General features: G+C 41.7%; 1 protein-coding gene across 1 annotated transcript; it reads left to right on the top strand.

Annotated features, from left to right (window-relative positions):
- The first annotated feature begins 321 nt into the window (after window positions 1-321).
- Window positions 322-15,250, top strand: sult6b1 (sulfotransferase family 6B member 1). Its single transcript, XM_033025841.1, has 7 exons — window positions 322-810; window positions 1,315-1,424; window positions 5,461-5,550; window positions 10,096-10,222; window positions 11,541-11,635; window positions 12,296-12,452; window positions 14,149-15,250. The coding sequence occupies exons 1-7, from the start codon at window positions 594-596 to the stop codon at window positions 14,277-14,279; spliced, it is 927 nt and encodes a 308-aa protein (XP_032881732.1). The 5' UTR covers window positions 322-593; the 3' UTR covers window positions 14,280-15,250.
- Window positions 15,251-16,572: the final 1,322 nt, after the last annotated feature.

Genomic DNA, 16,572 nt, shown 5'->3' with positions numbered 1-16,572 from the left:
GCCCTGTTCTCCAACTTATCTCATTATGGTCCTTAAACTTTTTTTGATCTGCAATTTCCCTGTAACTATAACACAATAATGCTATTATATATCCTATCCTATGGTATTTTTCTCTTTGTTCTACCTGTTGTGTTTGTGTAATGACTTGATTATACTCATCTGATTTGACAATATAGCGCAGCGTGTTTCACTGTATCTCGGTTCAGATGACAGTAATGCATTACAGAAAAGACACTTCTTGAGACACACGGGATCTTTCACAACCGCCGAGCGAACAGATGGGGTCCTGTTTTAAACCTCTTGCAAAAGACTGCACCTCGAGTAGAGTACAGCCTGTACTGGGTAGCGCACAGCCTGTGTTTTCATATTCAGAATCTGGAATGGGATGTAAACCTAGAGCTCCCGAACAATTGAACTGCAGCTATCACCAGGCGTTAAATGGATTATGAAAGCAAGAGTGGCGAGAATGTATTGCTGTAACGAGCTGTGGGCAGGATCTGGCGTGCGAAGCCAGTCCCCTTGGCAGCGTCCGGGCTGACTCAAGTTCCACTATAAAGAGGCGGTGGCCTCGCCGAATCTGTCAAAGGCTGGAAATGGAAAGCGAGCAGGCAGAGAGGTTTACTGCTACTTTAGAGGACAAACTGCAGAGTCTGTTGACTAAGGCAAGCACGCTGCAGCCCGAGGAGATGTTGATCCGCCACAACGGGTTATTGTACCCAGCGCTGCTGTGCCCCGAGGACAACCTGCGGCAGTTTGCCAAGTTCGATGCTCGCCCTGAGGATATGTGCATTGCTTCCTATCCCAAATGCGGTGAGATGACCGGCTCAGCTGCCTTGCAATTTAACCATTGACACAGCTTTAGTCGAGCTCAATTTAAAAAAAAAAGTTTGTTCCTGTCAAAAACTTAACAGGACAGACAGCAATAGTAGAAAGGGAGTGGGAAGGAACTGCAGATGCAGGTTTGCACCCAAGATAGACACAAATTGCTGGAGTTACTCAGCGGGTCAGGCAGCATCTCTGAAGAAAAGGAATAGGAGAAAAATATCCTTCTTCAGACCGAGTCCAGCATTTTGTGTCCATTCGTGGTAAGGGAAACGGTTAATGTGTCAGATCAAAAGCCCCTGGTCGGAACTAGGTCTCTGATCTGTAAGAGTGTGTATGGTGTGTGTTCGTGCGCCTTCCGTGTGTATAGTATAGGCACGTGTGTTATGTGTAATGCTCAGTTGCCCCAGGCAGAGATTAGCTTGGGATTCAGATGTGCTGTATGTAAGGTCCCGGTTCTGCTGGTGATCTATTTTAAATTCTGTGCTGCAGGGTTTAATTGGGTAAATCAACTATTTCGTGACATTGCCGCGGCCGTGAGAAAGGACGATGGGCAACGTAAAATCATACTCTTGGAATTCTCAGGCGCCGATACTCACCAGGTAGGTGGTTACCCATCAAAGAGAATTGCAGAGAAAAAATATTGGTCACGACTTTGACAGCCCCCGTACAGAGTATGGAGAGCGTGAAGACAAGAACAAGGAGGTCGGGAACATCCTGATTTGCTCTTGCAAATCAGCTCTTGCAAGTTAGATTGACAGAAGCTATGGATGGCATATTTGCCAGGTGTTCCTTGGTGTGTGTTGGTCACATATTCTCAACATAGACATAGCACAGGAACAGGCCATTCAGCCCATAATGTCCATGCCGAACATGATATCAAGTTAAACGAATCTCCATTGCCTGCAAATGATCTATATCCCTCCATGGCCATGTGCCCATCTAAAAGCCACTTGAATGCCATTATTGTATTTGCTTCCACCACTAACGGGCAGCTGCTCTGCGTTCTTTTGAGTTACATGTTACCTACCATTCCCTCCCCTGGTTCAGGAGCAGTTGAGCATGACATCACGTTAAATCCACAATACATCTAGGGATTAGTCATACCTAGTAATTGACGCCCATAAATGCATCAGTAAAAAGTGTTACTACTAATCCTTAGCTCACCTGCAAATTTCAGGATGGTACTATAACCAACCAATTTACCAACCAAGACATGTGAGTACAATAGAGTTCGGAATGAAGATTTCATTAAAGATTACATTTAAATTGTTCCAGAAATAATATTTGCATAAATTATAGAGACTGCTGTATAAATAATGGCTCCACTCAAAGTTGATGATTATGATTTGTTTTCTCTATGTTTAGACAGAGAATAAATGCAGGATCAGGCTTCCCTGTGACTTGCTGTTTTCATAGTAACTATCCTTCAAATTACACTTGACATTTTCCATTGTTCTGAAATTCATGGGAATCTGAACTCTCATTTTTAATGTGTGCATGGTGCTGAGTCAAAATATCCAATACTAAGAGGTATCAAAAGATTATTGTATTTATTCAAATAGGATGCCCTACTTATTATGAGTACTCTTCTAATTTGCAGGCACACTGTCCAATATTACAACAGTGATGATACCTCCCTGAGCGTAGCATGCTCTAGGGGTCAGGGGTAATTAAATAATCTCCAGTATTAGTAATGAGAGCAAAAGTCATTTTTTGTAACCATAAACTAGTGCAATTGACTGCTATCATTTCTCTTTTCAATAACATGTATTTGAGCCCCTCAAAACAAAAGCTATCAGCTATCAGCATGGATTTACAAAAGGTAAATCATGTCTGACGAATCTTATAGAATTTTTCGAGGATGTAACTAGTAGCGTGGATAGGGGAGAACCAGTGGATGTGGTGTATCTGGACTTCCAGAAGGCTTTCGACAAGGTCCCACATAAGAGATTAGTTTACAAACTTAAAGCACACGGCATTGGGGGTTCAGTATTGATGTGGATAGAGAACTGGCTGGCAAACAGGAAGCAAAGAGTAGGAGTAAACGGGTCTTTTTCACAATGGCAGGCAGTGACTAGTGGGGTACCGCAAGGCTCAGTGCTGGGACCCCAGCTATTTACAATATATATTAATGATCTGGATGAGGGAATTGAAGGCAATATCTCCAAGTTTGCGGATGACACTAAGCTGGGGGGCAGTGTTAGCTGTGAGGAGGATGCTAGGAGACTGCAAGGTGACTTGGATAGGCTGGGTGAGTGGGCAAATGTTTGACAGATGCAGTATAATGTGGATAAATGTGAGGTTATCCATTTTGGTGGCAAAAACAGGAAAGCAGACTATTATCTAAATGGTGGCCGACTAGGAAAAGGGGAGATGCAGCGAGACCTGGGTGTCATGGTACACCAGTCATTGAAAGTGGGCATGCAGGTGCAGCAGGCAGTGAAGAAAGCGAATGGTATGTTAGCTTTCATAGCAAAAGGATTTGAGTATAGGAGCAGGGAGGTTCTACTGCAGTTGTACAGGGTCTTGGTGAGACCACACCTGGAGTATTGCATACAGTTTTGGTCTCCAAATCTGAGGAAGGACATTATTGCCATAGAGGCAGTGCAGAGAAGGTTCACCAGACTGATTCCTGGGATGTCAGGACTGTCATGAAGAAAGACTGGATAGACTTGGTTTATACTCTCTAGAATTTAGGAGATTGAGAAGGGATCTTATAGAAACTCACAAAATTCTTAAGGGGTTGGACAGGCTAGATGCAGGAAGATTGCTCCCGATGCTGGGGAAGTCCAGGACAAGGGGTCACAGCTTAAGGATAAGGGGGAAATCCTTTAAAACCGAGATTAGAAGAACTTTTTTCACACAGAGAGTGGTGAATCTCTGGAACTCCCTGCCACAGAGGGTAGTCGAGGCCAGTTCATTGGCTATATTTAAGAGGGAGTTAGATGTGGCCCTTGTGGCTAAGGGGATCAGAGAGTATGGAGAGAAGGCAGGTACGGGATACTGAGTTGGATGATCAGCCATGATCATATTGAATGGCGGTGCAGGCTCGAAGGGCCGAATGGCCTACTCCTGCACCTAATTTCTATGTTTCTATGTTTCTATAGTCAAGTTAATAATTCAAACTTAAATCTATAAGATATTCTTCACCCTTGCATTAAAAGTTACTGATTAATGAATTATTTCAGTATCCTTCATGCGACGATGAAAAAACTACATGCTTTATTTTATTTTAGGTATAATTTTCTGGGCTTATAATAAATGTAAAACCGTGCCAGGAAAAATCAATGGTGCTTAGAGATTTCTACAGAAATATTTGACTTGTAAAAGCTCCTCCTGAATATTTTAGATTTCTGTAATTTCCATAAAGTGTGAAGAAAATCCATTCCTGGAGGCATACCACTACTTCATCCAGCTGTATTTGAGTAATATTTAGTTTTTATCTCAACATCTTACCAAACAGATCTTGCCAGTAAAACATGATTGTCACAAAATTCCTTAAATTTACTCTTGAATGATTATGTCCTATTGAGCTGCTTTTCTTACTTAAGTTAAATCTTCTAGATTTACATTTTGTTTATGTACTTAATAGTTACATAATAGTTTATGTACTTTGCCAGGATCTCTTTTTTTTCTTTATAGACAGTAGAAATTGAGTTCCTTTTTGGCCTTTATCAGAATCCACCGTGGCCAACTGGGATATTTAGGTTAAGGTCCATTATTGTCACATGTACCGAGGTACAGAGAAAAGCTTTGTTTTGCATGCTATCCAAACTATTTAGATATACAATACACAGATGCAATCAATTCAAACTCAACTACAATAGATAGAGCAAGAGCTGTATGAGATAGTGAGCAGAAGAGTAATATTAAGTTTTGAAATTTCACTAATAGACTGTTCAATCTTGTACCTTCCTGACCCATATTGTTTTAGTCTGCCAAATAATAAACCATTATTTTAATTTCTGGAGTATTTATAATTAATACAAATCTATTTTGTATATATGATGATGATTATTATATATTTATCATCAAATTTAATTTCCATATCTTGTGCCCATTGTCTACATGGTGAGGCCCCTACTCTCCCCATTTCTGGTTGCCAGATCACATGCAGTTATTGAAATACTAATACAAGACATTATGACTTTAACACACAGTTGAGAGGCTATGATGTCTGTGTACAAGCCAAAACAATAAACTTGAGGTAACATTCCAAGCAAATTTAAATTCCTGAATTGGAAGTGCTTGATTCTGTGGTGAATGCCAAAACTGGAAAAAAAAGGAGTTATTTAGATTGAACGCTGTATGGCTGCTTCAGTTCATAAAGTCCAATATAAAGCACATTGTTATAATGTTCCAAGAAAAGCGTGTCCATAATGGCCACATTCCATCTGTACATGGTGTAATATAAACTGCTCTATTGGTTCATCAATGTTTCTTAATGGAAACTCAATGCATTAAAAAGTGTACATTAAGCCAGGCAGCAAATGTTGAGGGAGAAATCAAGCTAATGTTATGGGTCAATTATCCTTCATCAGAGTGCGTTTAGTGCTAGCAAGTGAGATGTTATCATGGCTAATTCTAACATTCATATGCAAATTTTTTTTGGTTTATCCTTTCTCTTTATTTAAGGTAATAAACAGTTATCCATCACCAAGGGTTTATGGAACGCATTGTCATTATGAAAATTTACCAGCATCTGTGATTGAGAAGAAAACAAAGGTAAGATTGCCAGGTTACTATTAATATCAGGATACAGGAACATGTGACTAAACAGAAGCATATTCCCCCAAACTATTCTTAAAAGGACTCATTTAATCTGGTCTTTGTCCTGTGTTATAAATATCTGAAAATTGGGAATGGAAAATCACTAATAAAAAGAAGAGAAACTGGATGGCAGGTTGCAGGGATTTGGAGAATCAAATGGCACTGACCAGGGGCCCTCATGGAGACATGAGTAACTGCAATTGTTGGTATCTTGTGCAAAAAAACAAGCTGCTGGAGGAACTCAGCAGATCAGGCAGCATCTGTGAAGGGAAATGGATAGATGACATTTCAATATCTGAAGAAAGATTCTGATTCAAATAGTTCATTTCTAGCCACAGTTGTGACCTGAGCCATTGATTTCCTCCTGCAGTTAGGCTTTTGCTCGAGTATCCATCAGCACAGATATCAGTTATGCTACTTAAATCTCATTGAATGCAACTTTTATTGCCGTACTACAAGAGACTGTTCACAGATCAATAAAATGAAATCCATTTATCATTAAGTTTCACCACCTTCCAGTACAATTGCCAGCCAGGAAATATGAATTTGACATTAAGATGCTGTGTATAAGAGATTAGAACCACGTAGTTCTAATTAGTGGTGGCCAGATAATGTTCTATGAAGAGCATTTGCATGCCTGATGACGAGAGACCAGATAATGTAACACTCGTTTTCAAAAAGGAGAACATAGCTGAAATGAATAATTGCAGGCCAGTTTTATCAATAATTGTGCTCGGTAGGGAAACTTTAAGCTATAAAATAAGACAGAAAATCATAACCATTTTGATAAATGCAAGAATAAGAAATAGATTGTGTAGATTTTAAAAGAAACAATTAGGTTTTATGAACATTGCAGCTGTTTGTGAAAAGGACATGGTGATCGAGAAATACAGTGAATGGACCTAAGTACCATTTGACAAAAGTACAAAGTGACAAAGTACCATTTATGGGCCTGTCCCACTTAGGCAATTTTTCAGGCGACTGCCGGCGACTGTCAAGTTGTTCGGCAGTCGCCTGAAAAAACAGCGACTGGAACAGCGACTGTCAGAGTGGAACACACACTCACTCACACACTCACTCACTCACTCACTCACACACACACACACACACACACACACACACACACACACACACACACACACACACACACACACACACACACACACACACACACACACACACACACACACGCGCACACGCACACGCACACACATCGCTTCCTTCACTAGCCCGCTATGCAGGCGGGGGGAGTGCTATCTGAGTGAAATTCACATGGTGCAAAGCCAAGGTGATACAGACACACACCGCGATGAACAGGAAGGTTGGCGCTGTAATTAAGAGGTTAAAGCACAGTGTATGGTAAGTCCTTTAAAAGAGGGGGGGAGGGAGAGAAGGGGGGGGGGGAGAAGTGGGGGGGGGGGAAGAGAAGGGGGGGAGAAGGGGGGGGGGAGGGAGAAGGGGTGGGTGGAGAAGGGGGAGAGGGAGAAGGGGGGGAGGGGAGGGAGAAGGGGGAGGGGAGGAGAAGGGGGAGGGGAGGAGAAGGGGGAGGGGAGGAGAATGGGGGGGGAGGAGAAGGGGGGGGAGGAGAAGGGGGAGGGGAGGAGAAGGGGGAGGGGAGGAGAAGGGGGAGGGGAGGAGAAGGGGGGGGGAGGAGAAGGGGGGGGGAGGAGAAGGGGGGGGGGGGAGAAGGAGGGGGGGAGAAGGGGGGGGGGGAGAAGGAGCAGAGACAACTTTTAAGAAGCCAGACAACTTTTAAAAAGCCAGGGATACACAGCTGTGAAGCTCGGCGGACATTTAACATTACCGGTCGGTTATCCTTGGTTCTGAAAACTACTGCTTACCTTTTTTTTCCCCCAATGAGCCAATGAAATTCACCGGTCAGCACCGGCTACAATACACGTGAGAGGGCAACGCTGCATCTAGTATTGGGAAATTGGGAAGGGCAAGTTAATGAAGTGTTTGTGGTGGAGCCTTTTTGGACCAGTGACCACAGTTCAATTAGGTTTAAGATAGTTATGGATAGGGATGGAGAGCGTCCATGTGTTAAAATGCTCAACTGGAGTAAGGCAAACTTTGAGGATATGAGAGGGTCTAGCTCAAGTTGACTGGAGCAGGTTATTTGAGGGGAAAGGAACATCGGATGTTTTTAAAAGTGTACTGACGAAAGCTCAGGATATATACGTCCCCGTTAAAGTGAAGGGCAAAGTAGGCAAAGGTAAGGAAGCTTGGCTGATGAGGGAAATTGAGGTGTTGGTCAAAAATAAGAAGGATGCATGGGACAGGTATAGGCAACTGGGATCAAGTGCATCCCTGGAGGAGATTCGGGAACTAAGGAGTAAACTGAAAAAGGAGATCAGAAGGGCAAAAAGGGGCCAGGGGATAGCTCTGGCGGGTAGTATTAAGGACAATCCCAAAACATTTTATAAATACATAAGGGGGGAAAGGGTAACTAGAGAGAGAGTGGGACCTCTCAGGAATCAAAGCGGTCACCGCTGTGTGGAGCCACAGGAGATGGGCAAGGTCCTCAATGAGTATTTCTCCTCTGGTATTTACCGAGGAGAAAGACAGTAGGACGGAGGAACTTGGGGCAGTCATTGGAAGTGGATTGAGAGCAGCCAGTGTTACCGTCGAAGAAATACTGAAGGTATTGTCATGCATGAAGGTAGACAAATCTCCAGGGCCTGATCAGATATATCTGAGGACATTGCAGGAATCTAGAGAGGAAATTTACGAGTCGTCCTTGTATACAGGAGAGGTGCCGGAAGACTGGAGGGTGGCAAATGTTCTGCCTCTTTTCAAGAAGGACTGCAGGGAAAATGCTGGGAACTATAGGCCGGTGAGCTTAACATCTGTAGTTGAAACGTTGCTAGAGATATTCTGAGGGATAGGTTATACAGGCATTTGGATGGGCAAGGGCTGATTAGGGATTGTCAGCATCGTGTATATGGTAGGTTGTGTCTCACAAATCTGATTGATATTTTTTAAGACATGACCAAAAAGGTCGATGAGGGCAGCTGTAGATGTTGTGTACGTGGACTTCAGTAAGGCATTCAACAAGGTTCCGCATGGTCGGCTGCTCTGTAAGGCTAGATCGCATGGGATCCAAGGAGAGATAGCTGAATGGATAGCAAATTTGCTCCATGGAAGGAAGCAGAGGGTGATGGTTGAAGGTTGCTTCTCAGACTGGAGGCCTGTGACTAGTGGTGTGCCTCAGTGTTCAGTGTTGGGCCTGTTACTGTTTGTCATCCACATCAATGATTTGGATGAGAACATACAGGGCAAGATTTGCAAGTTTGCTGATGATACAAAAATTAATAGTATTACAGATAGTGAAGATGGTTGTGAAAGATTTCAGGAGGATCTGGATCGATTGGACAGGTGGGCGGAGGAATAGTTGATGGAATTTAATACAGAGAAGTGTGAGGTGTTGCAATTTGGGACGTCGAACAAGGGCAGGACCTGCACAGTAAATGGTAGGCCTCTGGCTAGTGTAGAGCAGAGGGATCTAGGAGTATCAGTGCATGGTTCCTTGAAGGTCAAGACACAGGTAGATAAGGTGGTCAAAAAGGCTTTTAGCACTTTGGCCTTCATCAGTCATCGTATTGAGTATAGAAGTTGGTGCAGTTGTATAAGACGTTGGTGAGACCGCATTTAGAATATTGCGTTCATTTCTGGGCACCATGTTATCGGAAAGATATTGTCAAGCTTGAAAGTGTTCAGAAAAGATTTACGAGGATGTTGCCAGGACTAGAGGGTGTGAGCTATAGGGAGAGGTTGAGTAGGCTGGGTCTCTATTCCATGGAGCGCAGGAGGATGAGGGGTGATCTTATAGAGGCGTACAAAATCATGAGAGGAATAGATCGGGTAGATGTACAAAGTGTCTTGCCCAGAATAGGGGAATCGAGGACCAGAGGACATAGGTTCTAGGTGAGGGGGAAAAGATAGGAATCCGAGGGGTAACTTTTTCACACTAAGAGGACTATCCCATCGTTTAAGAAACAGGGAGACAGGTACATGGATAGGACAGGTTTGGAGGGTTATGGACCAAGCGCAGGCTGGTGGGACTAGTGTAGCTGGGACATTGTTGACTGGTGTGGACAAGTTGGGCTGAAGGGCCTGTTTCCACACTGTATCACCCTGACTATGACTCTATCAAGCGAGGAATTAATACAATGAATGGAGCAAACTGCTTGAAAGCCTGTTCATCCAGGATGGGGAGAGTATGGAGGAGGGAAACATGAAGGGAAAATGGTGTGGCTACAGAGCAGACTTACCTCATGAATAGTTGAGTTTGGCAACTTGGCATTATTGCACAGCAGCAAAATGGCTGCTATTTCCTAAAATCCTGCATATTTATTGATTTGGTTCTGATTGGAATCAGGTTTGCAAGCCATGCTGATGGATTGTGAAGATAATATATATTATACTATTCTTCTTGCTCTGCCTAGCATTGTTGCAGAAAAAGTTTCAATCTAAACTTTGCTTGTGACCTTTCCCTAGGTGCTGGTGGTGTTTCGCAACCCAAAGGATAACGCAGTTTCATATTATCACTTCTGTCAGAAACACCCGCTACTGCCCAACTCTGCATCCTGGGATGAGTTCTTCAAGGAGTACATGGCTGGAGAAGGTAGATGTCTTTAGTTACTTAGAGCAACTTTAAATGCATGGACTTTATTGTGTTTTATTATCAAAACTGGTTCTAAGTATAGGTGATGCTAATGCAAAACCTATACTTGCAATGGCAGATTTTCTCTACATTTTTTAGGCAGTGAGCAGTTACAACCTGGCACCCAGTGCTTATGAGAGTGATTTAAATGATTTCAAAAGAAAATTAAAGAGACACTTGAAGGAAGTAAACTTGCAAGGCTATAAGGATGGGGGAAGGGAATGAGACTGACTGAACTGATTTTCAGATAGTTTAGTCAACATGGACAATGTGAACACTTCTGTGTCTCAGTGGCTATAGTACTAATTTAGAACTTTAGATAGAAAAATGTAAAAAAAAAAGACTGAAGATGTGTCTTTAATATGGGAAAATAAATATAATTCCAGTTACCTCAGACTCAAGTCCATTTTACCTCGAGGCAGGCGGTGTAGTGGCCATTTGGCCTGTTTTGCATGTCATTGTGGATGGCATGTGCCTTTAAATTTTAGACTGCCCGTTATAATGTGGGTGGGATTTATGACGTGTCTTTGGGCGTGTTTGCAGCTTAACTGCTTGCACAGAAGTTTAGTTTTTAGATTAGTTTGGAGAGACGATGGAGAAGGTTAATCCTTCGACCATGTCATTGCATGTCATTGTTATGGAGACACGAGGAGCTTTCTAATATCTAAAGTAATGAGCTGGAGTTCGAAGAAGATTGCCGTAACAAGTCGGAAAACCTTGGATGTATCTTACTGTTTTCTATCTAAAATAAAGAAAATATTCATCAAAAGACTGTGTGCTGAAGCTTTATGAATGGAGAAGCTCTGAAGGTCTCTGAGGCAGCTTGCATGCGTACCGAAGATATTCCCCTTATCTATTCTCATCCAATTAGTGGCTAGGGTGCTAATTACCTGAAAGATATGAAAAATCTGCCGCTACAGGCGTTATATGGCTGATTTCTTGGATGGATTACTATAACTAACGGATAACTAATTCTAATCACAGTTAAGTTTCATAACTTTGCTTCTGTAGATTTTAGTCTAAGATACATCATTGCATCCTACTAAGCTACAGGAAGATCATTTGCAAGAAACAAATTGCACCAAGGAGGGTGTTTGCTGTGTAACAGTGATTGCTGTTTCATTGCTAGATATTGTGAGAGATATTGCTAGATATTCACCTTCTTATTGTGAATAGTTAGAAACGGGCAGGTGTGACACTGATATTGAAGAAATATGACCCAACAATCATAACAGACCCACAAATTATTAATATTTTCCTCTGACACTTTTCTAAACAGTTGCTTGGGGATCTTACTTTGATTCTGCACTCATCTGGGAAAAACACATTGATGATGAACATGTGATGATTATTACGTATGAAGAGCTGAAAGAGGTACAGTGGTTTGTTTTATCTCTTACTAACCCTAAACCATACAGGTTAACAAAGAGGATTAGCAGGCACATTTACCTCTGCAAGAAAGCATTGCAATTGATTGTTTGTCAGTTGGTTCATTTTGTTCACCACCAACCACCCATTTACTCTATTCCCATTTATTGCCTAATATTTTCATCAACTCCTCCGACAGTCTACCACTCTCCTGCCCACTGGGGGGCAGTGGTCAATTAACCTACCAATCTGCATAGAATGTGGGAAGAAACCAGAGCACTGGGAGAAACCTACAGTATGTGGCCACAAAGAGAATATATGTCCCCTGTTGATATCTGAGGTAGATCTCACCTGGCCCTGGGATTTATCAATTCTTAAGCAGATATCTAACATCTACACCCCAAAAATGACCTGCTCCAGAACTCCCTTATCTTCCACATCCTTCTCCTTGGTAAAAATGGTGCTCTTACACCTTTATGTGATTAACTTGCATATCTGTTCCTCTAATTCCCAGTGACTATCAGGAGGCCTGTGTTATTATCCCGTAAAGTCATATTCCACTCTTATTCCTAAATTTTACTTTGTTCTGCCTGTTTGCAGATTTATTAAAATGTTTTAATTTTCCTTCCTCTCTCAACACCCACCCACCCCGTCCCCACCCTCCAGAACTTGATAGGGGGAGTGCAGAAGATAGCAGAGTTCTATGGCTTCTCACTGAGTGTTGAACAGATTGAAAACATTGCTCGTAAGGGCACCTTCCAGGCGATGAGTGACAACTCCCAGGAAACCCATTCAATATTTGGCAACTTCTTTTTTCGAAAAGGTAGGTATAATTCCATGTTGTGGCACAGGAAACTGTTTGTGTGACTTATTTTCTGGGAAAGCCTTGTGAATGTTCTTTGATGTGAATTGTTACATTAATCATCTGGGCAAAGCTGATTCACTGCCTGATTTGTTAACGTTTCTTACTAGCAATTATGTTCCTGGATGTTGTAACATAGGAAAAAGATGTTTTGTAAGATCAACACAAAGACTCAGCAGGTCATGACTTATCAGGTCATGAATTTAACTTCATATAGCCTTGCTGCCAGCTTTAGAGAGTGAGGGTATGTGAATAAGAATCTGGGAGTTAAGTGGAGTCAAGTCAAGTTTAATGTCAAATGCACACGTAAGATGAGGTAGAGGCAGACAACTCACAAAATCATAAATTATACTTACTGTAATTTGCACATAAATACAAGATGGTAAAATGAGAAGAAGACTGCAAAAAAACTAGACATTAGTGCAAAAATACACAATTGGACAAAGATCAAGTCCATGATATTGTAAGAGGTGATCCATAGTGTTCCATTGTTATGGTAGGTTTAGGGTTGTACAGGCTATATTCTAGAACCTGATAGTTGTAAGAAAGTAGCTGTACCTGAACCTGGTGGTGCGGGACTTCAGACTTCTGTACCTCATGGCCAATAGTGACAGCAGGGAGAGGACATGGCCTAGATGGTGGGGATCCTTGATGATAAATACCACTATCTTAAGGCAGCACCTCATGTAGATGCTTTTGAAGGTGGGTAGGCTTGTGCTCTTGTGCCTGTGATGGATGGGACTGAGTCCACCACTCTCTACCTTCTGCTCTGGTTGGTGAGAAGCCTCTGATCTCAATCTTGTGGTATCTTTGCTTCAGTCACTGAATTGGACTAGAGAGCCTGGGTAGTTCTTTTTCATGTTAAGGTTAAGAGGAGATTTGATGGAGGTAGACAGAATCATCTGGGGTGTAGGGGAGGTAAGTAGAGGGTAAATCATCAGTGGATGGTTAGTAGAGCAGGTGACACAAAATTATAATTTGGGGAGTAGTTTTCTCAAAATATGAGGAAATAATGTTTTAATTAGAAACTGCTCATGATCTGGAATTCTCATACAATATAGAAACCCTGTGGCCCACTGGATCCGTGCTGCCCATTAGACATCCATCTAGACTCAATCCATTTTTATTCTCCATACATTTCCATGAACTCCTCCCAGTTTCCACCACTCACCTGATATACTCAGACCAATTTACAGTGGCCAATTAGCAGGCAAATAGGACTAGTTTAGATGAGTTCCCTTGGTCAGCATACACAAGTTTCTGTTGAAAGGCCTGTTTCCATGTTGTATGGCTATCCGATTTTATGACGCTATGACACTTAAGATTCTGCTAATGGAAGATTAGGTCCAAAATGTGCAAGAAAGTTTCCAAGTAGTGTTTCCATATAATTCCAGAGAGGTCACTTTCATGAAGAGTGAGCGATATTGGAAAAAAGTACATGAAAAAAGTGGTGGTGGTGTAGATGTGTAGAAAGTTCAAACATGATTGGATCTAATTCAAAACAATGGCACTTTTTGCCAGTGTCACATTGGTGCACAAAACAGCACTCTCCTTATCTAAACCCGTCCATTCACTCTGCTCTGAGGGAACCAGACAACAATTCTATTTATTTGGCTGAACATTGCATTTAATCAATTTAAATTTGTTTTAAATGTAGGTGTGGTGGGTGATTGGAGAAATCTTTTCACAGAAGAACAAAGTCGAGAGATGGATGCCAAGTTTGAAGAATGTTTAGCAGGCACAAAACTGGGAGCAAAACTGAAATATGACCTGTACTGTAAGACATAAAAAATATCGCAGCAATTATTGTAATAAACAAGGACTCGTTTTAAAAAAAAGGAACAATTCATTTGAACTGTGCTTAGAATGCACAGGCTTGAAGCCCAAATCATTAAAATATGGAAAGATCCATTATATCCACCAGGAAAAGACAGCTTGATGTTACGGATTCAGAGCCAAGTTGCCTGTGATTTTTCAATTCCGTGACTATAATGTTAAGCATATTCACCCCTCGGCTCTATCACCATCCCTACCCCCAACATTAGCAGCTAAAGCAATCATCCAGACCCCTTTGTTCCTCCTTGACAGAAACAAATCCAATCAGAAATCTCTTGCAATTCATCATAAAGGTGAATGCTGCCTGAAGTGCAATACTGCGATATCGCGGCCTCCCAGACTCTCTGCAGCTGTGGCATCAAAATGGCATGCCCTGGACAAGGACAATTATAGGTCATTGCAGTGAGATTCAGTCATCTACATCCACAAAAGCAAAGCAGTTGTCATTAGCTTCGATGCCTGGTTGCTCGGTGCTCCCTTGGGACTTTGTTGATCAGCGGGATTGAAGAAGGGAATAACATTCTTTGAAATATAGTTGCATTTTAAATTATTTTTTAAATCCAAAGCAGCTGGGAATACATAAGTGCATTACAAGTGGCCTTTTTTTTATTAGCTTTCTGAAAAATAATAATATAAAAATCCACAAACAGAGCGACTGTCATGGGCATTATTGTATATTTCCTCTTGATATTGAAAGTTGCACTAGCAATAATGTGGGGGTGTGTGACTTTGAAAACTAATTTCCGAACAATAGCTGGAGGGTTAAAATTGCAGAGTTAAACCAGCAAGCCTGCAGAATTTTATCTTCTGTCTTCTTTCAAATTGATTTTATTCTTTAGCAGTTTCAACACAGTTTTCTCTTTAGAAACTGCTTAAAATGATGAAAAGTCTAAGATGAAGAAAATAAAATTAATTATTTAGAATGCGTGTGCTTTTGATTTGAGGATTTAAAATGTTTCTGCTGTGTGAATAGCCCATGATATTGCATTGTTTAAATGTAACATTTACATGACATCATGGATTATTGTTGGAAATGAATCTGTGAGTGCTGTATCTGGACATTTGCTGTTTGGAGCTTGGCCACAATGTTAGCAGAAATTACTGATGAAGATCGCTGCCATATTTATTTCATAAAGGGAGTAACAAAGGAACAGCGCTTAAAGGAGAACATTCTGGCATTGCTGGGGAATAAGAAGTTAAATATGGGATTCTGCCTGTGTCCACTGGGTGGAGCTATCACTCTAATACAGGAAGGGAGCAAATGAAGATCGTGCTGAAAGGCACATTTCCGCAAATAGGCCTCCTAAAATGGGGCTCTGAGGGGGATTTGCAGGGATTTCCCCTCAAAAATTAAAGTATTAAAAATTAAAATGGTACCCATCTGCTTTGTATTTCCCTGTCGTTTCAAAAGTAGCCAGAGATCTCAGCATATGGATTTTACTTTCTGGAAGAATTGCGTGTGTTTAAGGCAGGCTTATTGTGATTGAATGGATGTCCCAGCTGTGAAGCATTTAAAGAATTACAATTGAAGGGAAGATTTTGATGTTGGCTCGTTATTACTTGGTTTAGATGGAGTATTGAGTCAAGTGCATTCATGTATTGCCATCAAATTGATTTATACATTTCTGGACTCCACACTGATACATTTTAATACATTTCTGGTGCTGCATTGAAAATGCCAATTGATCAAAATTGTAAAGGGAACAGATCTAATTAATAGCAGCCACTCAGCTGTTCATTGAAATCTGAAAGTATTTGCCCTGGGTGTGGTGACAATGCAGTTGCAATTCCCATAAATTGTATAGAAGAACAGATCAAGACATATTACACTACTCACAATAGACAATAGGTGCAGGAGTAGGCCATTCGGCCCTTCGAGCCAGCAACGCCATTCAATGTGATCATGGCTGATCATCCCCAATTAGTACCCCGTTCCTGCCTTCTCCCCATATCCCCTGACTCCGCTATCTTTAAGGGCCCTATCTAGCTCTCTCTTGAAAGCATCCAGAGAACCTGCCTCCACCGCCCTCTGAGGCAGAGAATTCCACAGACTCACCACTGTGATAAAAAGTGTTTCCTTGTCTCCGTTCTAAATGGCTTACTCCTTATTCTGAAACTGTGGCCCCTGTTTCTGGACTCCCCCAACATCAGGAACATGTTTCCTGCCTCTAGCGTGTCCAAACTCTTAGAAATCTTATATGTTTCAATGAGATACCCTCTCATCCTTCTAAAGGACAGTTGGAGA

The sequence above is a fragment of the Amblyraja radiata genome, chromosome 8, assembly GCF_010909765.2.
Source record: "Amblyraja radiata isolate CabotCenter1 chromosome 8, sAmbRad1.1.pri, whole genome shotgun sequence".
In the NCBI taxonomy this organism is placed as follows: domain Eukaryota; kingdom Metazoa; phylum Chordata; class Chondrichthyes; order Rajiformes; family Rajidae; genus Amblyraja; species Amblyraja radiata.
The sequence above is the reverse complement of the archived record's forward strand: the minus strand, read 5'-3'. Positions and strand labels throughout refer to the sequence as shown.